Raw genomic sequence first — 23,919 nt, forward strand, 5'->3', positions numbered from 1 at the left:
TCCATTAAATATTAATCATTGTGTAGGAACCTGAAGACGGAGATAGAGTCCCATCTCCGAAACGTCGTTTTACGTTTTATATTTACTAGACGATGGATAATAGATAGGGATTAGCTCTATCTAGTAGGCCCAACTGTGTAGGAACCTGAAGACGGAGATAGAGCCCCATCTCCGAAACGTCGTTTTACGTTTTATATTTACTAGACGATGGATAATAGATAGGGATTAGCTCTATCTAGTAGGCCCAACTGTGTAGGAACCTGAAGACGGAGATAGAGCCCCATCTCCGAAACGTCGTTTTACGTTTTATATTTACTAGACGATGGATAATATCCAAGAAAATTTTTATTCAATTGACTCTTCACCATCGTCAAGAAGTTTTAGATTTGATAAATATTAATCATATTAAGAAATGTTTCAAATAAAGTTTTGGGTTCGTAGTGAAATATAGGTCCTGTGTTTTATGACACATACCAGTCCTTGGACTTTGTGTCAAAGTATCGAATGTATTGAACCTGTAAGAACCAAAATCAAATTTATTCGACAATTTCCTGGCGTGGACTTCACATACTACATTTAATCGAAATTCGTTTAGTAATCCCGGGGATTAAGCACTAATGTCGGACATGACTGTCCATTGTGCGTTCATTTTTCCTTATCAACACGCACAGAATACGTTTTAACACATTCAAGTACAATAATTTTCTCTCAAATCTTCTTACGATATTATAACTTTCTGGACTTTTATTCGTCTAGAAAGTAGGAGAAGTGTCTGATGAGTTTTGACGGTACAGGAAATTTGCTTCTTTAACTGAGAATCATTCCTTCCCCTTCTTTAAGCACTGATAAAATACGTGATGGTGTTTAAAAACCAAGTTTAATCTGAAGTGGCAGTCATATTTTAAAGATTCTAAAAAAAAAGTTAGGAATGATGACAAATTATACTTTTTAATTTAGTTATGTTGATGCAGTTAGTTTCATCGTGAAACAATCCAAGGCAGCTTAAACAGCCTGATTAATATATGACGACTCAGCCTGCCTTGAAAAGCATCCATATGCAATCGGTCTATGTGAAGGTAGAAACAAGGCGTCTCTTTTGGTAATGTTATATTCAGGGACACCTGCCGGGCATTTTTAGTGACCCAGCAAAAATCCATTGTCAAAATCTTACCACTAATAATAATAATAATAATAATAAGGTTATCGTGATCGTGGAGTAAAACAAGGATCGACCACAATGAGAATCGATTAAACTTACCTATAGGGCAATCTAGTCAGATTAAACACCACCACTGTATAAAAAGTGTTTCATTGTTATACAAAAATGCTATCGAAAGTGCCACTTCATCGTCTGGTTTTTATTTAAATAAACAATATTAAACTAATAAAATTACTTATTTAGTAATATAAGATGACCAAAAAATAAATGAAATACGGAAGATGCCTGTTCTTTGCCCCAGATTCATATTAAAATAAAAAAACGATACTTTTTACCATTAAGGAGCCAGTTTAGTGTGTAAAAATGTGTCCATATTTTTAATCCTAGTCCAAATATAATTCGTAAACACTCCCCGAACTCCCTCTTCCTCAGCTAAAAATTTCCCCACGACATAATTATTTTTCCTTTAATCATAAAAGCTGCGAAATATTCACTCGCTTAGGCCTAGTTTGAAACCACACGACCCATCAAAGAGTTTTGTTGTTGTTGTCTCATATCGTTTTAAGATTAACCTTCTTCTTATCTTTTGAAATTGTCTGTTCTCTGTAGAAGTCGTTTCTAGATAATTTTGTTATTCATGAGCAATGGATTCTTTCAGATGTATCTTCTGCTTTCTAAAGCATTTCAAAAATTGTATTTTCATCTGCTCCAGCTGTAGATACAAAGGCCTGTGTCCAATTAACTTGTAGTTACGTTCTATAGATACACAGTAGTCCTCTAAGGCCTATTAAGGACCCACACTTAATGTAGGACGCACGGTTATTATTATAGTTTTAATTGAGGGTCCTACCAAAAACATCGGCCTGAATTGTAATTAAAATTATCCCTCCTGTGAAATGACTGGGGAGAGACGTCGTCATTATAAGCACTGATTGTCTTTGAAGCTTCTCGTAGACTGCGCGCATATAAAAGGGTTGAAGCAGCTTGTACAATTAAGAGATTGTTTAAATCTTACCTGCCCCTGTCGTATATGTGATTACCGACGTGGAAAGGGAACCTGTCCGTTGAAATGCAAGTAATGACGCACTCAGTCGAAATATCACAAGAAAGACAATTTTGTACACGTTCAAATGTATTAATTTGTTGTAAAATTGTTAATGTATTCGTTGTAAGAAAATCGACATTTGTGAGTAAATAAACATAAGAATCGTCTCGGGAAATGCTTCTTCTAATTATTATTCATTTCAAATACTGTTATCGTATATTTTAATTTGAAAAAAACTCAAAAGACTGAGATATAAAGAACGCTGTACTAGTTTTGAAACACAATTTGAGGGGAAAAACACAAATTACTAGTGTTTAAAAATAAATTCTCAGGAGACTATTTAAATGTAAGAGAAATAAGAATTGTGTCTGAAAACAAAAATGCAATAATTCTATCTTCCCACAAGCCACTTTCACTGCTTACAAATTTAGTCATTATCGTAATCGACAGAAATTTGCAGGTCCTTTGGTCTGTGTCGTTTTCAGGGAAAACTACTCCCATCTTAGCGGTCGTGATTTCAGGTTCTCACGGCGACTGGTGTGAAAATGGCTGTCTTCTGAGTTGTTGCGCCGTGTAGTCTAGTCGAATTTGATCGACGTTTCAGATGTGATTTTCTGGCTCCATCATCAGCGTTGTCGCCCTCTGAAACGTCAGTAAACTTCTACCAGACTACCTAGGGCAACAGCTCAGAAGACAACCATCTTCTTAGAAAAGTAGCATGTCGTACAACAGAACACCTGAACAAATCAATAACAAATAGAGAAAATCACAAACCCTCATAAGCTACAAGCCTGGAAAGGTGTATTTTTCAAATAAGCCTAATTGTCTTTGTCGATTTTTGTCTTCTTTGTAATAACGCCGTGATAGGTAGATACCAACTTTTGCTATAAACATACTTCCTCCATCTTCAGGGCTGAAAATAGAGGTGCGTGTTCAATGTGGGTGATAATGAGACAGATCTTCGGAAAATCCATTGATGGTTTACCGATCCACGAATCGGAAATGGTTGAGAACTGCTGCTGTAATTTATATTCATAGACTGTGAATTAATATTACATGACAGTGGGGCTTGCAAAGACCACCATGATTCAAAGTGTCTCCTTTCATTTAAATATACCCCGCGCGTTAATCGTCCAGTAGCATCCATGACGAGGAGTACGGCCTTCCAGTTTTGTCCAGAGCCACTCTGTTCGTAGGTGATGATCTTTCCATTAGTAATTATGTTGAAAGCCTCATTACACGAAAATAAGTTGACGACGTAATTAGGGCGGTATTTTAGAAAGGAAATGCTGTTTTATACTTTTTATGCAGTCATTATGCATCTCTACTTCAAACTTAATTTTATATTAAAAATATGTTGATGGAAATTCTTGTCTCAGCTAAAATAAATGATGTTGGCTTTCGTGTAGTATCAAATGGACGTTTTAAATTTGTTTTTATCGTATCGGGTAGTACACCCCTCTGTGGTTATAAAGAAGCATGCAAGACCTCCGATTTGAGAGAACGGCGCTTTATTTAAACACCTTCGAGGAACAACTCTTAGTGGGGAAATGTAAAATAAGGAACTTCACTCTTTCGGTGCCTTCAAAGCCCAAAACATTTACGTAACACCGGTACATTTATTACACAAAGGCCTTTAACACGTAAACTTAATGGAGTACAGTTTTTATTGGGAGGCTGATAGTCGCTCGGCTTGTAAAGAAATCTCCGGAATTTATGGAAAAATAAATTTAATTACCGTGTTCATGAAGAGCTCGCCACAGGTCCCTTTCCTGAGCCATATTATTCAAAGTCATACTCTCGCAACCAGCTCTTTAAGAACCATTTTAATGTCTCCCATGTACTCCTAAGTATTCCAGGTTAGCTTTAACCTTCATTTTATGCATTTCTCTCGTCTCGCTTGTATGCTGTGTTTCCAACACGCACTATCCTCCTTGATTTGATCACTCTGATGATGTTATGGAAGGGAAATTACGTTTTGTGACGTTGGCGACGCCGTGATGGCACGTACAGAAACACCTGCATTTGTTTGGTGTCTCAGCAGTTTTTGTTGATATTAAATTCTAGAAGTGATTACAACAGCGATAATAAAAACAAGTGCACGTGCTGATCGAGTCGAAATGTTGCTCGTGATTAATACAACAGGAGCGTGTCCCCAGACGGCAGCACCTTCTTGCGTTCATCAACACCTCAAGGCTGCTACTGGAACAATTGTGTTCTGAGCTATGCCAAGTTTTGCCAAGATTGAGAAGGAGCATTCCAGTTGAAAGATGGAAATGCCCCTTCAGTTGCATACAGACAGTCTCAGATACGTATATGCATGTTTACGTTTATGAATTCTTACAAAAACAAATGTACATATAATCAGCGAGTAATAGCTCTATGGAAGGAGAGCAGAAACCTCCTTTACAGGCTGATAGTCGCTCAGCTAGTCATTAATTTCCTTGTCGTTTGTTGGAACCCGGAAGTCCATTATCGTGTTCACGAGAGCCCGATATTAGGCCCTACCCTGAGTCAGTCCTCAAACATCCTCAGCCTTTCATTGCAACGAGAGACCAAATTTTATGCCAAATTTGTTTTAGAACATATCTTCTCTTCCTGGGTTTCTCAAACAGTCCATTCCATTCAAGACTTTCGACTAACAATTTCTGTCTTCTTCCCTGTGAATGATAAAAAACCTTTAGTTTGTCTCATAGTTCTACTGCAGATATTTGGTAGCTTCAGTAATGGAGTTTGGACGACAAACGAAGGGAATGGCATTTCTGCGTTCTTCTTGTTTTGTAAGATCGAGAATCGATGGCATGTAACCACGAGAGCGTGTCGAGAGTACAAGTGGTTTGGGGGGGGGGGGGGGGGGGAATTCAACTCAGTCGCGATGGTGGCATTTCAAGGCAGTGGTGCATTTCTTTCAGAATTACTCCTGCTTCAGGGTAAGTCGTGCTTAGAAAATAGTTTAATTTCAGGTGCAGTCGCTTTCTAGACACTGCCTAATCCGACAATTCTTGAGAGGAAGATGGCTGTCTTCTGGGTACAAGATGATGGAGGCAGCAAGGACCTCTGAAACGTTGGTAAATTTCTACCAGACTATACTGAGCTACAGCCCAGAAGGCTCATCGCCGTAAAAGATCCTAATTCTTGTGATAATTCCACAAAACATAGTAGAAAGTCTGTTTTTGAGTATTTGTATTACGAAAGTGGAAATGTCACAAGTAAATCTTTTTCTTACACGAGGACTGGGTGTACTGAAGATCGTTTTGAGGTTCAACAAATGGTCCGTCTATCCCTAGGTCTTGCTATTATTTCTTCCTGTAGGGGAATCTGTGTGTGTAATTCTATATAGAACCTCTCTTCCTTATTCTGGCTACGTGTCCTACCCAGTGCATCCATGTCTTCCGTTTACATTCTGTGACGTTTGATAAGATACCTCCCAGTAGCGAACTAAAGAAACTTAGAACAAATAATGTCTGGGCAAAGATTTGAACCCAAGAACCAGGAATAATCGAATCAGGAGTACTGATCACTTGGCCACGACGTTAGTTATAAACAATTGATTAGACGTCGATGTTGGTATTCTGGGTTGTAACTCCGTATGGGCTTGTTTGTAGGTAGACACCAACGTTTCGGAGAAACGTAATACCTCCGTCTTTATCGCCTTACCAACATTTTCACCGCCGTTAGAACTTAATTTCACAATGGATTAGACATTCATGTGATAGTCATAAATGGATCTGGTGCAAAATGATAATAATTGCAATTATACGACGGCAAATCTATAAACCCTGTGTCTGCCAATGGGACGTTTAAGATGAAGTAAAAGGAGACTGATTTGCGTTTTCTGTGGAACGTTTTCGTGCAGTTCAAATCGGCTCGAAGGCGTTTCCCTTTACCCTAAACTATAACAACAACAACGGAGCGCCGAAAGTCATGATGTGTTCGTTATATCGTTGTTTCCTTCTTGTATTTCAAATTTTATACGGGCAGATTGTCATAAAAGTGGCCGATCTCGCAGCCTGTTGGGTCCAGATGTGCATCCCACGTTGGCATCACAACATAAACTCCGCGAACGAACGAGGTCTAAAGCAGGGGTTTTAAAACCGTGGCCCGGGAGCCACATGCTGTTGGGCGATATGTTTTGTGTTGTCCGTGTCTCGGTCCAGAGAACGGCTATCTTGATTGAGGTTTGTGTGGCTTTCCTCAGTTACTCCACGAAAATCTCGTAATGGTATTTTAAATTAGTCTGCGACCGCTTCCTTTTATATCCTGTCCCATTCATCAGTCATCCTTTTTTCGTCGATATGAACTATTGACAGCGTTGTTAAAGAAACTACAAAATGAATAAGTTAAGGAACATTTTAGATACGAGAATTTTACGAAATTCACGAAGGAAGAAATAATGAAACCGAAAATGTGTCCGTTTTAATAGTTAGAGTGTAGTTGTCACTTTGGTGATAAAATACAGTTGCGAGTTGGTGGTAAACTGTGAGCTTATATCTGGAAAATTTAACGTATACGGAATCAGTACCAGTGGAAATAATACACAAGAATGGATCACTGAACCATGAAATTATTAATACTTGCCATGAAAAACCATCGAATGACACTTTAAGAGTTATTTTATACATGAAGAGTGTTACTTTAAGGCTTTGACCGGGATGTTCTTTTGTTAAATCTTATGTGGTACCGCCTGATTCGACTTCTAATGGTTAAGTGAAGTGTTTTCTTCGCGGTACGGTCTGGATTCGTAAATATTATGAAGACGAGCTTCGGCTTCAAAGGGTTAACCAGCTGATTTTCGTAATGGTGAGGTGTAGTGTTTTCTTCGCGGTACGGACTGAATTCATAAATAATATTCAGACGATCTTCGGCTTCAAAGGGTTAAAGGAAAATAGCGCGCGAACTGCCAGATGGAGTTACTGTGGGTGAGTTCCAAGCTGTGTGATCGTAGGAAGCCCTGCCTAATGCAATTCCTGGATGGAGAAACGTGACTCTGATGCTTCTACAGGAGATTAATTACCTGCTTAATTAATGAGAACGTCTGTTGGCAGGAATCAGGTGCGTGTCCGAGGAGAGAGAGAGGAGCAGAATGGTAACGATAAGAATGAAGGAGACGGAGAAAACGCTCCTGAACATTGGGACGTGAAATGAAATGAATTAAAGACGAAGAAAAAGTTGTTTAGAAACATGAAACACTTCTAACACCTGCTTTCCTGACAATGCTTCATATACATGGCGAGATCGCAAAGCGCGGTAATAATCAGAAATGGTCTAAATCAGAAACTTGTTTACGTACGTTACTTTGCTCGGGTAGGAAAACCGACGAATATCACAAAAGATAAAGTATAAATTCTTCTACGGTCCAGAAAGTGTATTCATCCAAAAGTGAATAAAGGTGAATCAAAATACATGAAGAGGAAATAAAAATTAGCAACAAAATCATTTGAGAATTTTTAAAGTTTTGACGAACAGGAATGGGCTCATGATGAAATTAGAAACAAATACATTTAGGAAACTGTTATCGTATTCTTTCGTTTTCAGAAGACAGACAGTCTGGAGGCACCCAACTCTCTCCATAGAGCAAAGTCCTTTGGAAGGTGTCAGTACACAGTTTAGTCAAGAAATCGTCTGCCAAAGGTTCTCCTCTGTATTCACAGAAGCCTGCCACTGGTCCATATCTTGAGCCAGATGAATCCAGCCCTGTTTTTGTAGCAAACATTTTAATATTATCCTTCCACCTATACCCAGGCATTCCAAGTTGTCTCTTCCTTTCCAGCTTTCCAACCAAAATTCTGATATCATAGGTCCATCTGTGCTGCATGCTCCATCCATCTTATCCTCCTTTATTTTAACATTCTAATAAGAGTTGGCAGAAGTTATGGAGTTCCTCATTGTGCTGTTTTTTCCATCCTCCTGTCTCTTCATCCCTTTTAGGTCCAGATATTCTCTAGAACACCCTGTTCTCAAACACCCAACCTCTGTTCTTCTTTTATTGTGAGAGATAAATTTTCACACCCATACAAAACAAGAGATAAAATAATAAATAATCTTTACAGTTTTAGATAAGAGACTGAAAGATTTTCTGAACTGTGTGGTAGAAAGCATTCCCTGAATTTAATCTGCTGGAAGAAAGACGAAACAGTTTTTGGAAGCTAGAGTCGAGGGTACCAGAACAAGAGGAAGACCTAGAAAGAGCTACTTGGATATTAATAGAGAAATAAGACAGACAAAGGAGAAAAGTTTAACGCAGATTAAATTCTTAGCGAGGGATAAGAAGGAATTGAGGAGGTGGACCGAGCAATCAACCCCGACGCTACAAAGGCGAAAGGGAGATGAGAAAGAAGAAGAAAAATTTTATCTGCTCTTAATATCTTCGTGAATGAAATTTCGTTTGGATTCACCGCCGTTCTTCCAAAATATTGGAACATTGACGGATTCTTAAAAGATTTATTAGAGACCATTAATGCTGTAGTTTGGTGATGAGACATGAACATTTAAATGTTGTTGTGAGAAAATCTGATACATTCTTTTGGATTGTTTATTAATAACTAGAAAAGTACATCAACAGGAAATATTTATTTTGTAAAAAAAAAAAAAAATTGGACCTTTTATAAACTGCTGAGATTGAACAGAGGTGAACATAGTTACCAGAAATACCATTATCTTAACATTAACTACAGAACAAATTACATCATAATTTTTGACTTATATATATATAAATAACATCACAGTACATCCAAATGCAATAATTTCCCCCAAAGACATTCCCACTTTGTGCACATCATCCATGTAACATGGAGACAGAGCTCTGCATCGCACGTTCCGAATTACATTCCGCTAAAAGGAGAGACTTACGTGTTATCTCTTTCACGCACTTAAAAGAAGTTTCACAATTCTGCTCTTAATCGTGACACTAGGTCAAAGGGAGAGAGAGTTCAGCTTCATGCTCTGAACACTTTCCGACGGGGAAAGAACTCCGGTACCCGTCAGACGGGAGGAGGCCCTGGATGTGGTGCGAGAGAAAAATACCTTCCCCTGCTAGGAACTGAATCCTGTTTGTCGAGACCATAGTTGGTAATTTTACCGACTGAAAAACGTTAGCATCTGGAATGCATTAGTATTTCAGGTACTTTAATTAAAAACTACTTTAAATTACTTTGACTCGTCCAAGGAGTCCTACCGAATGTCCATAGATCAAGCCAATTGAAAAAAAGTTGGGGACCCGTAAAGGGTACCGGAAAATGTACAAACATTGTTAAACCGGAAAATAAGAAGAAGAATTACTTTGCTGTATTAACATGAAGCCATTAGTTAGCTCTCATATAATTTCATTTTCCTACATTCTTCAAATGTAACTTTGTGCGTAATTGAGGAAGTAAATGTCTTCAACTGAGAATAAAGAAAATTTACCATTAGTCCTTGAAGAATTAAATATTATTTTGTGCAGCCTCGATTCATATACACACACACGAGACATCAGTGGCATTTTCAAGTAGTCGGCAGCATTGTTCTATCGACCTTTATAGATAGGACCAATATCTGAAATTTGGTCGTGATACGATGGGCTCAAAACCCAGTCCACAAATGAGCTTTGTCCAGTTAAGTTTAAACACAGTAAAATGTTGATAAGCCACAGAAAACAAACATAAAGACATTGATAACATTATTGTTTTGTTTTCTGATAGTCTTATAGAAATCTTTCACATTTTAATTTTATTTCTCTCATCGCTTGCCATCTCTGTAAATTTGCAGCCGACAACCAGCATATCCCTAGCTGCAGTATAAATTGCGTAAATAAAATCGTATTAGAAGGGGAAATTTTAATTTTGCAGTATTATAACATAATAATTATAATGCAATGAGAATGCAGAATTACGAGTTCTCTTCCTCTCGCTCATACACATTTTGATCTGCTTTAACGAACATTGTTATGGCAATCAACGGATCGTATATGTTCTTTTATGAATATTTTATATTGAATTTTATATCATAAAATATATTAGATACTCGTGACTGTAATATTATTATATTGAAAACAAATATTGTCAAACATGTATTTTATAGACTTAATTACAAGTTAATTTTATTTACTGCCAAAAGTAATGACACTTCGCTAAGTTAATTAATTATTGCATTTACCTTTTACAGACATTGTGGTGTAATGAAATACGTGAACTTTCCATTCTCACACAATCAAATTTACATATATTCACCATTCACGGTGGGAGAACCACGTACGCGCACACACGAAGGACAAATTGCAGGTTGCATAAAATTATGATAAGCTTTAGCTGGCAAAAATTGACATGTAAATTACCACTTTCCAATTGAAATGTTTACTTTACATCTCTCCGTGTATTCAACTGAAAAGGTTTAGACACTGTACAAAGATCAGTCTTTATTCGTGCTTGGAAGTAGCAGTTCCACCCATAAGATCTGGGTCATCAATCGCTCCATTGTAACCCTTTGCTTTTTTGGATCGTGCCGCCCATTCCACAAAGCAGAATGAGATGGTTCCGATCGTGGCCAGGAGTACCAGAATTCCGAGTTGTGCGTGTAGAGCAATATGGCTGCTATAGAAGAAACTGGCGGCGGCAGCTACAGACTAAAACGCAAGCAAATCGTAGGAATAACTGAATAGTCTGTCATCTTTTTCTTTTAAGTCAAGAGAAGTTTGTGTTGATTTACTAAATTACGCTTAAAAATTCTAATTTCCCACAGACTAAGTAAATTTTGGAAGTATACCTGGGTGAATTTGAAGAGAGCAAAAGCGGGCGCACTGTCTTCGGGGAAAACTCCTCCTAGTATAGAGTAGATCTGTGTGTTGTAACAACTGTCACCAAACCCAAGCAACAAGCTGCACAGGATGGCAATGTACGCACTGTAACAGCCAAGAAATATAGATTAGTTCCATCTGATTCCGTATTTACATCTGTGGTTTATTTTTCATAGCCTCGTGGCTGTAATGATCACACGATATTGTTACAAAATATAAAATACTAAATATGCAAGGGAATTTCCATCAGTGTCTACACATAATGAAGGCTGTGATTTCTCTAGCGTTACCGAATGGTACTCTCCGCTGGCACTTTTTAAAATAAAAAACAGGCAATAAAAATGTAATGAAAATTGTCCAGAGATATAACAACAAGTTCTTATTTACTGTTCACATTTCACTTCAAAGATAAATATTTTGAAAAGTAAACACTTGGGGAAGTATTTCCGTCATTTAGTCGCATCTGAGTACAAGCAAACCCCCCCCCCCCCCCCCCCCCCCCCCCCCCACTTGGATGGGTCTGTGCAAATTGTGTATCAAGTAATACTTTTATATGAAAACACTGCTGTCAGATTACAACTCGAATATAAAAATGGCTTTTGAAGTGCGAGACTACTCTTTCTTGCTTTTATTTCTGCAATTTAATTAGACAGAACAATTAGTGATGTGTCTCCTGGCTTTGTATACTTACTTGCTGTGTATGAAAGCAGCTTCGTCAGTGTCTCCAAAAGGAGCAGTATTGGGCAGATTTAGGAAAATAAGAAAAAAGGAAACCACGTGAATAAGGAATCCAAATATCACAATCGGATCACGACCCCATCGTATTGTCTTTGATCCCAGAATTCCAAAGATAGCGCCACCTGTTATTAAAATAATTCATATTACATCACAGAATAGTAGTGCCAAGTTTCCTTGATTTTAAGATGCACTTCTTTTCACATTTTAACATTTCTGAATTCAGAGCGCCTCACTTAATGGTACCTGCACCTTGTCGTGGTGGTGGGGCTTGAGTACCTCAGTGACCCCAAGAGCTATGCTGGCGGTAGCTAGCTAGATTGGTCAAGGGGGAGAGGTCAGACTAAGACAGGTACCCTGGTCCTCCAGGTTGGGGGTTGGTCGCAAGGTTAACAACCTTGCACCGTAAAAAGGAAGATGTTTCGAAACCTCGATCAAAGCCTCGGACAGACGGACCTTACAGAGGACAGAATGGAAGAGGAGAATTGAGGAGGCCATGGACTGAATACAGATCAGAGAGCCATAGAAGAAGAAGAAGAACTCAGAGTGTGTCTTACATTTGATATCCAAGAACCGATGTCAAAAAATTACATTACATGACTAAAGTGCAAGGAAAATTTTCATGGGACATTAAACACAAATATAGCAACAAAGATGTTGAATACTGACAACTCCTATTGTAATATATGTATTTTTTCTTCCCTAAAAACCTATTACAAAATCGAGGATGCATCTTAAAATCAGTGACATCTTAAAATCAGGAAAATACAGTAATTAACATATAACAGGGAAAAATCCTTAAAATTTAGCATTTATGTTACACACTACATGTAGTATATTCTGTGCGCTAAAGACTACACTTAGGACAACTATAATGGAGATGGGACAGCTCAGTCATTAAAGTGAATATCTATTATCTGGATAAATGGGTTTAACTCATCACAGGGGCACGGACTTTTCCTTTCACTGCCATGTCGAACCGGCTCAGACAGCAGCCGAGCCGCCCCCTACCCAACTAGTACTATACAGCTCTTTCCCCACAGCTAAATAGCTAGTGTGTCTCCCGTCATGATATGCCCCACTCATATGTATTATCGTCTTTCACGACTCTTTTTTTAAATTCTGTAGTTTGTTGGATTTCAAATACATTTTAACCCTTAAAATGGCCGGTTGCTTGGTGCAGAATATTCATTTACATTTCAGGTTAGTACAGGGGAACATGAACTCTTGTTATGGTGTAGCTCTATGCGCATTATGGCTGCTAATGGGTGCAGCTCTACGTTGGATTCCAGTTGATTAAAATATTAAAATGAAGATTACAAACTCTATTCAGAACAAGTCGTGTTGTACAGAGAATTATAGTCTTATTCTTCGCATTGCCCTCAATGAAGCCGACATACCTAAAATTTCTCCTGCGCCAATAAATATTCCCGACAAGCCAACTAGCTGTTTTACATTGGAGCCCATCTTTTTGGTGAAACCAATACTGGGACTGTACACGCCACTGAAGAAAGAGAGTTCAATGCCTGGAAAACAGAAAAGTAAAATCTGTTATGTACTTGAATTATTCTATGTCAACATGATGTCTGTTTTCACTACTATTCACTCCACTAAATAATTACACATATTCTGATAAAAATTAATACTTCTTATTTAAGCCCTTACACACTAAAGGGTTGACTTTTGCGTAGGAGCCTCTCTCTCAAATAAATTCTTGTACCTGTTCAACCTTCTTTAATAAACAATAAATGTTCAATCTGTGTACAGAGAGTATTTACTGTCAAATTATTTTCAAAATTCACAATAATTATTTATTTAAACAGCATTAACCAACTGATCATTGTAATGGAGAAGTGCTTTCTTTGAGGTTAGGACGGAATTTCTAAATATTATTTACATCATCTTGGTTTCAGGGGGTAACTCCATGCCTTAATACATCATCATCATATGGTGATAAGGAACAGTGGTAACTATTTTAATTTACCTGTAAAATTTTATATTACCAGAATGTTATGGACTTCATCCCATAGGTAAATTTACCTGTATAGAAGAATGTTATACTGAGCAGTATCATCTCCTTGGTTATTAGTAGGGCAAATGCCCTCTTCAGTGCATTCATTGGGCCACCTTCATCCTTTCGTAACATCTCTCCATCTGCGCTCTGAGCAGGTCGTAAAAGTGACAGGAATACAATGCCAATGGCTGCTATGACTAGTAGCACTATGAAAACGTTCTGTCGTGTGTCTGCGTCTATGTGCGCCTTGCCTTGGAATTGGAAGTATACGAAAAGGTTCCCAAAAAACATGCTGCAAACATATGAAAATGTAGGTAATAATTCCTGTAAATCAGAGTTGTTGTTATAATTTAAACAATGATAATCAATTTCTAACAATATGGCAACAATTAGGGATATTATTATCCATACTTTGGTATAACCTTTTAAACCAATGAATGAGCCACTCCAGAATATGAAAGCTTCCAGTGTGCTTGTATTAAATAATAAATCTGTCAGAAATATGCTGAGAATTGTGATAAGTAGCAAAGTTGATGCATGGCATTGCTAACCACTTAGCTAGGTTATGGTAATGCCAAATTAATACATCAGGCATGCAATGAACATGTTAAGTGATACTGTATGTAAGCACTACACCTCTCTATGCATTATCCACAAGATTCCAGTTATCCAAGTGATACCATCACATTTTATTTGAGTAAGTGCCTGTTAAGAATTTAAAAAAACTTCAACACAGACATCATACCTTGCCTGCAGCATGGCCCAGAAAATACCAGAATTTCTGGATATTGTCATTGAATCTGAATTAAGCGTGAGGTAGTTGCCTTGACCTGTCCAAATAATGGCTGCGCCGAATCCAATCACACATGATGCCAAATAGAGCAGCCATGTTTTAGGAAGCAGGAATGATGCAATGAACAAGCTGAAACAACAGTGAAGAGTGAATTCATTATGAGTACAGATGTGTGTGAACCTCATGGCAGGTATTCCTTATTTGCACGTCAGCTATCCAGGATATTTCAGGTGTGATTTGTAGTATGTGTCTGTGGTTCTCATATTGGTACATACTCGGTTCCTCATTATCCAACCCCTGTAATTTAAAAATTTAGATTATAATAAAAATTACTGTAAGGTATATATTTTAATGGCAACTCCTATTTGAAATAAAATAGGATGGGTACTCTGCTAGCATTATAATAATTATCATATCTGTAAGCATAGTAATAGATCACATGTATGCATATGTTTTTAATGCAAGATATATTCATGAACTCTTACATACTTATCTTTTTATTCACAAAAGAAATTGGAGAAAAATTCAATCTAATTTATGTACTGTCCACTAGTATTAATATTGTTATCACTAAAAATACATGAATATATATTTTAAACATTATTTTCTTTCTCTCTGCTGATTCATTTCTTTATTTGAAACTGACTGTTGAAAGAACAGCATAGTTTCAGGCAGAAGGCTTAGACATTACAAAACTATGCAGTATATATAACATACAACTGTGTCAAAACATCTCAGCCTGTTAATTTTAAAGGAAAGTATTTATAAAATAAGAGTTTGTTGTCTTAAACAACTTTCATATTAAAGATTTCTGTCTTCTGGGTTGTTGCGCTGTGTAGTCTGGTCGATGTTTACCAATCGCCCTGATGACGGAGGCAGTATGACCTCTGAAACGTTGGTTAACATCAACCAGACTACACAGCGCAACAACCCAGACGACGGAAATCTTCATACTCACCGCTGTGAAAACCGCAAATCTTACATTTAATATTCAACTTTTTAGGGTAGCCTCCAAAGGCAAAACATCCATACCAAATTATAAATCAGATGAATAATAAATAACAAAATTAACTGAAGTAAAAATTTCTACTTCTATTATACATGTGTAATGGATTTAAACCTCCACACTACCTGGCTTCTGGTCAGACTTTAACTCTGTGGTTAACAGTATGGTGGTACGCTAATGCAATACACAGCCTACTGGACTGCAAAGCTGATAAAGATTAACCATTGCTGTGTGGCTTGGAAAAATGGATGTGAGAAAAAAAGTAAGCTTCACTTTTCAAGTAATATAATTTTACAAGAGATAAATGGGTGTATAAATGTTAACATTTAAAATTATGAAACAAGACATTATTAAATATACATTTCCATTTCATAAAAAAATTAATGCATGCAAAAAAACTTGTATTAAGAACATCTGAAGAATGGACAGATTCTGCTGATGACGATAAATGTCACGGAATATCTAGGTATATATGTTAGAAATCCTCACTTAATGGTACCTGCACCTTGTCGTGGTGGTGGGGCTTGAGTACCTCAGTGACCCCAAGAGCTACTGGTAGGGCCTCCCTAGCCAGATTGGTCGAGGGGGAGAGGTCAGACTAAGACAGGTACCCTGGTCCTCCAGGTTGGGGGTTGGTCGCAAGGCTAACAACCTTGCACCGTAAAAAGGAAGATGTTTCGAAACCTCGATCAAAGCCTCGGACAGACGGACCTTACAGAGGACAGAATGGAAGAGAAGAATTGAGGAGGCCATGGACTGAATACGGACCGGAGAGCCACAGAAGAATAAGAAGAAGAAGATGGACCTCATATGGACCTGAGAGCCATAGAAGAAGAAGATATGTTAGAAATGAACTTACCAGTATGTGATAGCTCCTATAATCATAGCTATCCTAGGTCCACTAACACTAATAATGGAAGGAGCAAGCCAATTGCATAGAGCAAACACAGCGTATATGACAGCCAAACTGGTATAACCATCGCCTTCAAAACTACTGTCATCTTGACGTATACTATCTAATATTGTTTTCTGGAACAAAGAATGAGATTTAAGTTATAATACAGAAGACAGGGTAAGTTGAAGAGGTTGGTAAATACATGAAATCATACAAATTAACACGTTACATCTTCTGTCTTAAAAAATTCATTATGGGTTGACACTCTCCAACATAAATTACACATGACTCGACTGTAATAAGACAACAGAATAGAATACAAAGATGAACATGTCAAATCTGCAATAAACAGGGAGTAAATAAGTAAGAAAAACTCAAACTGAAAGATGGTACTGTTCTGATCAGGGCTGCATATGCATATTAGACTCCAGTAGATGCCACCCAATTTGTTCCACATCTCGTTCTTTAAGAAAGTTGTTTCAATTGTATTAAGGTGTCATGACTATCATTCCCAGCAACAAATGCTTGAACCTGCATTATAATAATTTCCTTTATAACGTGTGTTGGTCATATCTCCATTCTTTTCTGCTGAGCTGGAGTGTGTGTCTAGTTCTGGTCCTGGTAAATCGTGGACCTATTTGCACATTTTATGTCAGAGCAGGATGAACTTTTAGAGAAATATCCTCCAAGCAGCCTTCATCTAAAAAAATGTTGGTTATACCTGAATAGAAAATTAGAGCTCTGGTAAGTCTAACCAGACTGCTGCCAGAAAATTGTGGTTAATGTACGCAATTTCAACTGTTTGCCTGCAAGGTCTATATTTGTCAGTTATATGCATATCCATAATGTTTTCTGCCCTATAAGGAGAGAAATGCAATAAAAAAATATGTGAAGTAAGTAATCATGGATAAAATAAAAATGTATGTTTTATTTAATTTTATCGCTCATAAATATCTCTCGTTCATATAACTTATATTTCTCGTGTTATTGTGGCACTCGCATTAACTTGTCTTTTCTTGTAATCGCGCGATGGGGGAGCAGTGCTGCAACACTGGAAATAATTTCCAGGAGCCTAGTGATTAACCCCTAGACATGCACACACTTCTTCTATATGAAGATGGCTGTCTTCTGGGTTGTTGTTTAATGAAGTTATTTTAATTGTCTACCATCATCCATGCCTCCACCTGCTTCTATCATTAGGGCAATGAGATCACTCATCACCCTGATGATGGAGGCAGCCATCTTCAGGCTCACCACCATGAAAACCTCAAATCCTTCTTCTACATGCTTGGAATATCCAGTTACAACATACACCCACTGAACTTTCCTTGGACTTAATCCAAAAGCAGGTTATAAAGTTGCCAAGACCTTACCAACTTGCCCTAAGCCTCGACTACTTTAAAAGTGAAAGTTCCGCTGCTATGCAAAAGAAACTGATCTTGGTCAATTTGTAAGATAAAAAAACCCTGCAGAACACATGACTTGTTTATGACATAAATTTAAACAAGTACAGCAATTATTCTTATTGAACCTACCACAAAGTCTTTGAACCTTGTTCCATGAAACTTCTCTGCCAATCTCCTGAACAAATAGATCAGATCACAAATCTAAATGAATCATTGCAGCAGAACACGAAATGTAAATTTAGCTGTGGGGTTTCCATGGCAACATTCTTGATAAAGGCCTGTCTCCAGATTGGCCACGAGCTAAGTAGCTCAGCTAGGATACTGACTAGACTATGGGCTGAAGACTGTGTTTGATTTCTACCATGGGTGGGGTATTCTTGTTAAGTATGTCAGTCTGTCTAACACTTCAAAAGTGAAAAATAAAGACTTCTATCTTACTTTCATAGTTCAGTGGCGCTCCATACATGAGAACGTCAGCCAGGTACTTGTGGCAAATGTAAGCCTCAACAAGATGGCTGGAGCTAGATAATAATGTATTTTATCTGATCACTTCTGCTGTGTTCTAGTGTATGGTATACCACTGAAACACAAAAGTAAGGTAGAATACTCTGTTTTTTCCAGTGTTTGCTGGGCTAACAATTAACATGAACACTCTCCCCCTTGACTTATCTCTCAGCCTTCTTTCCAATGGGTACTGAGGACTCTTTCCGTCTAGTGCTAAACCTCCACTCCCAGTACATCATTATGGCTTCATGATTACTTAGCAAGAACAAGGGACAGCTTACTTTTATTTTTGCCTACAGACATGACATCAACATTGGTGTCAGTGAACTGCTACTAATAATTTTAAAGATTTTCATGGCCAGCTATCAGCATAGAAATGTAGTGACCTGGTACTGGGGCAGAAAAACTTGTATGAGGCCACAAATACCAAGAAAAACTGAAATCAGGATAGTTGGTATCCTAGCCCAGGTTCGAGACGGCAATTTTCTAATACAAGTCCACGCCATCCTGTCCGGTCGTTTCATTTCAGATGATGGCGAGTAGTCTGCTTCACGATCCGGCTACCTAACTGCTTATGAAGCAGTCGCTAGTATTAGAAAGGACAAGGAAAATCAGTTTATTGACGAGTTTGCAATGAAGTTCCAAAATTCTCCAGTTAGCTTTGTCTGTCCGCAAGTAACTACTCGAGAACCGCTGATGAAATTCACGGAATTTGCTGTTGGAAGTTGTACGAAAATTCACCGACACATTTCAATTTTAGTTAAAATCGGACAACACTAACGGACACTTGACACGAACACATGCGTGCCTTTCTGTGCGCACCTGAGCGTAACTCACTAGATATTTGAAGGAGCGAAAAAATTAGAATCACATTTTGTGCCCAAAAACTCTTTTCCCGCAAGTCTTACGGTTTTCGAGACAGTTACACAAAAGGGATTTTTGTGCTCTGTCATCTCACAACTCGAGAACCACTGGACCGATCTTGATCAAAATTTGTGTTGTGTTTTGCTTATCAGCCCCGCTTGTTTTACGATATTTATAAGAATGCATCATAAGTTATTATTCACGAACTGAAAATCTAGAGACAATAACACAGCAATCGCGTTATAATTGTTAGCTCGTGCAATCATTTCTTAAGGAAGATTTCTGTCTTCTGGGTTGTTGCGCTGTGTAGTCTGGTCGATGTTTACCAACGTTTCAAAGGTCATGAATTCATCGCCATGATGACGGAGGCAGCATGACCTCTGAAACGTTGGTAAACATCGACCAGACTACACAGCGCAAGAACCCAGAAGACAGAAATCTTCATACTCATCGCCCTGATGATGGAGGCAGTATGACCTCTGAAACGTTGGTAAACATCGACCAGACTACACAGCGCAACAACCCAGAAGACAGAAATCTTCATACTCATCGCCCTGATGACGGAGGCTGTATGACCTCTGAAACGTTGGTAAACATCGACCAGACTACACAGCGCAACAACCCAGAAGACAGAAATCTTCATCGCCCTGATGACGGAGGCAGTATGACCTCTGAAACGTTGGTAAACATCGACCAGACTACACAGCGCAACAACCCAGAAGACAGAAATCTTCATACTCATCGCCCTGATGACGGAGGCTGTATGACCTCTGAAACGTTGGTAAACATCGACCAGACTACACAGCGCAACAACCCAGAAGACAGAAATCTTCATACTCTGATGATGGAGGCAGTATGACCTCTGAAACGTTGGCTAACATCGACCAGACTACACAGCGCAACAACCCAGAAGACAGAAATCTTCATACTCATCGCCCTGATGACGGAGGCTGTATGACCTCTGAAACGTTGGTAAACATCGACCAGACTACACAGCGCAACAACCCAGAAGACAGAAATCTTCATACTCTGATGATGGAGGCAGTATGACCTCTGAAACGTTGGCTAACATCGACCAGACTACACAGCGCAAGAACCCAGAAGACAGAAATCTTCATACTCATCGCCCTGATGATGGAGGCAGTATGACCTCTGAAACGTTGGTAAACATCGACCAGACTACACAGCGCAACAACCCAGAAGACAGAAATCTTCATACTCATCGCCCTGATGACGGAGGCTGTATGACCTCTGAAACGTTGGTAAACATCGACCAGACTACACAGCGCAACAACCCAGAAGACAGAAATCTTCATCGCCCTGATGACGGAGGCAGTATGACCTCTGAAACGTTGGTAAACATCGACCAGACTACACAGCGCAACAACCCAGAAGACAGAAATCTTCACACTCATCGCCCTGATGACGGAGGCTGTATGACCTCTGAAACGTTGGTAAACATCGACCAGACTACACAGCGCAACAACCCAGAAGACAGAAATCTTCATCGCCCTGATGACGGAGGCAGTATGACCTCTGAAACGTTGGTAAACATCGACCAGACTACACAGCGCAACAACCCAGAAGACAGAAATCTTCATACTCATCGCCCTGATGACGGAGGCTGTATGACCTCTGAAACGTTGGTAAACATCGACCAGACTACACAGCGCAACAACCCAGAAGACAGAAATCTTCATACTCTGATGATGGAGGCAGTATGACCTCTGAAACGTTGGCTAACATCGACCAGACTACACAGCGCAACAACCCAGAAGACAGAAATCTTCATACTCATCGCCCTGATGACGGAGGCTGTATGACCTCTGAAACGTTGGTAAACATCGACCAGACTACACAGCGCAACAACCCAGAAGACAGAAATCTTCATACTCATCGCTGCGATAACCTCAAATCATACATTTATTTTCTTATTGTTCGTTCTGGTTCCAAAGTATTCACGATTAACAATACAGATAACCTCAAATCTTACATTTCTTAAGGAGTTTACTTTAAATTGGTGTCGAAAGTGTATTATCATTTCACCGATGATAAAGTACACTTCACTCCCAGCCGTAAAAGCCTTGAGATGGACACAATAAATAGGTCATGGGAATTTCCTTTATTGATCTGTTCATTTCACAAGACAATTTGAAGAGGAGGTGTAGGTCTACTTAAAGGCTAGGGACCCGAGAGAACAAAGATATAGGGTTAATAAACCTGTTATGGTCTGCAACCAAGATAAGTTGCACTGTCCACACACATATTTACTCGTCCGAATCTTCTGAACGTATCGTACTGTATTCTGTCAAAGGACAGTCGTTATCTGGCGTGTTAGGGCGGGAATTTTTCTGGTTAGTTATCACCGATGACGTAATGTAACAACTCGTTTTGCCGAATGATTATTGACTGTACTTATGATTCTCACCACACAGGCCTCAGCGGTCCCCTTGGTTAGAATATGCAATTTAAACCTGAAATGGCCGGACGCCGTGATGTAGGAGAAATCACTCTGGCAGATACAGAGGATACCGATTAATTGGGACACATCGTCCCAATTAAGCGGCTACCCAAATTAACCGATGGTCCAATTAAACAGAATCTACTGCGTTCTACTTTCGACCAGGAGAGAGGTTAACCTGACTGAAGTCATGAAAATGGTATGATTTTAATTTTTGAACAAGCCATTAACCTCTGCCTTCCCCATCCTTCGAGTTCATTATTCACAACAGTTGTCCCAGTATGTAGTGTTACATAAACTAAAGAAACAAGAAATAAATATAAGAGATCAAATTTTGACAAATAATTTCAGTCAGTCACATCGAGGCGCTAGGTACTAGGCCTGATCACGTCTGTATCTTCAGCTGATTGTTAAATCTGTAAGGGTAGCCGGCGTCCAGTCAGAGATGCTTTTATATTAAAGGGGGCACGGAATTTAAGTGTTCTGTAATCAACACACAATCTTGAGCTGACCTACTTTAGTTCGAGTCTTGACATTTACCTCCGTATTTATGTGTGTCATGACATACGCCTTTACCCCCCGCTGGCTGTATTCAAGTCAGTCAAATATTCTTTTTATTTTATAACCAGGTCCAAGCCTCATCAGTACCTTGTATCTGACTCACACTCCAGTTCATTAAACAATCTTTTATCAGACTGGAGGTGCCGGAAATAAATTCCTGACGTTTCATTTCAGAAAATATAAAACAAGCCGTGGATAATTTAAGGACACAATACCGGAATTTTCCTGGGGGATATTGGAAATTAGAAATGTTGTGAACACATCTATTGGGAATATTAAGTCTCCGACGACATCCGAAATACACAGCAAACGTAACGCGACTTCCGGTCAGTTTTAAGTAAAAGAAACGATAAATAAGTTATAATTTCCGTTACAGTATGCGTAGGCTTTCTGCATTTGTGAATTCACTGTACAGAATTCCGTAATTAGGCGAATTGAATGTCTCTTTGTTAATCGGAAAGACGCGAATGGGAAGAAATTCAGGAAAAACGTCGTAGTAAGAAGTATATATATTTTTTTAAAAAAAATATTTTAAATTAGCGTATCTTTCATTTCAGATGTTGGTGGCAGCGATAGAAATCGAACTCAGAACGCTTTAAATTCTTTCAAAATTAATCTCGGATGATAACTACCGTAAAAGAGGAGGAAATTCCGAGTTCTGCTTTCGTTTAACTGCCTCCATACAAGTACAACCTACTGGCTAAACAGATTTAGTCTGACACATTCTAAATTGCACCTTTCTCGTGCATGCTTAATGCTTCAACATGAAATCTAGAGACACTAATAGCTATTACGAAAGAAAGTGTTCTATTTCAAGAATCACGAAACATATTTACGCACGGGAATTCCATTTTCCATCTCTAACAACCCCCCCCCCCCCAAAAGGCCGAAATTCCTTTTGGAAACAACTTAGGTAAATAAAAAACGGTACAGGCATTCTATAAGTCTATGGTGGTCTGGGTGGATAAACGCCTAAACGTGAATGTGCGAGCTTAAGAAACCAAGGTTACATGTCTAGACATCTGTAACCCTCTCGTTTTAAGATAAAAATAGGTAATTTTAATTGAAGTAACGGCATATCTTTGTTAAAATGATTTTACATCTGACTGAAATATATGCCTTCTTATCTGTTAACTTAAAATGAAAACATACGCTAGATCATTAAATCAATGTGAATTACTATTTAAAAGTAGCGCGTGTTCACTGCGCAACTGTAAATCAATAACGCTCTTCTTTCAAAATGGACTTCTGTCGCCAAAGATTATCATACATACAATGTTATGGTTTTAAAATGTTGACAACAGTTTTGGTATAATTTAGATACCCATCCGAATATGTGTGATGAACAATTTAACACAGTGAAAATCCACTCATCCTGACACTTATGGATGTAATTTTCAGAGAAAATATGGTTCAACTTACCTCAATGTTTCCCATTGTTTGAAATGCTGTAAACACAAACATAAACCCAAATCCTAGTAAAATAACATTTAAGAACCTTCTTTCAAGGGCCATTTTGAAAATAAAAAGTATGTGATGTGACACGTATCGAAAACTTCACTTCGACTGATCACACCATCACGTTAGTGTGACTTTGTTGGGCTGGATGGAGTAAATGAGTATGTTGGTAAAGAGGGGCGGTTGGAGAATGTAGGATATTGAATTTAAAGGGACTGAATTAGATATCTAATTTTTAATAATTATTG

The 23,919-nt window shown here is 38.4% G+C and overlaps 1 protein-coding gene across 1 annotated transcript; it reads right to left on the reverse strand.

The window, feature by feature from the left end:
• Positions 1–8,697: 8,697 nt before the first annotated feature.
• LOC110837634 (UNC93-like protein MFSD11) lies at positions 8,698–23,826 on the reverse strand. Its single transcript, XM_022079963.2, has 8 exons — positions 23,636–23,826; positions 16,382–16,551; positions 14,469–14,645; positions 13,750–14,015; positions 13,110–13,235; positions 11,666–11,834; positions 10,944–11,079; positions 8,698–10,803 (listed from the first exon to the last, which is right to left on the reverse strand). The coding sequence occupies exons 1-8, from the start codon at positions 23,726–23,728 to the stop codon at positions 10,597–10,599; spliced, it is 1,344 nt and encodes a 447-aa protein (XP_021935655.2). The 5' UTR covers positions 23,729–23,826; the 3' UTR covers positions 8,698–10,596.
• Between the last annotated feature and the right edge of the window lie 93 nt (positions 23,827–23,919).

This window comes from Zootermopsis nevadensis, unplaced genomic scaffold, assembly GCF_977971745.1.
Source record: "Zootermopsis nevadensis isolate Lab colony 2312 unplaced genomic scaffold, Znev_1.0 Znev_ptg000003l, whole genome shotgun sequence".
In the NCBI taxonomy this organism is placed as follows: Eukaryota; Metazoa; Arthropoda; class Insecta; order Blattodea; family Termopsidae; genus Zootermopsis; species Zootermopsis nevadensis.

Bases quoted from the DNA above. Each gene is read 5' to 3' on its own strand.
- LOC110837634 (XM_022079963.2), bottom strand. From the start codon at position 23,728: ATGGCCCTTGAAAGAAGGTTCTTAAATGTTATTTTACTAGGATTTGGG. The intron at 14,016-14,468 runs GTATGATGTCTG...ATATGTTTGCAG, and splicing joins TGGGCCATGCTGCAGGCAAG to CATGTTTTTTGGGAACCTTT. The intron at 11,835-13,109 runs GTATGTCGGCTT...TTTTAATAACAG, and splicing joins TGGCGCAGGAGAAATTTTAG to GTGGCGCTATCTTTGGAATT.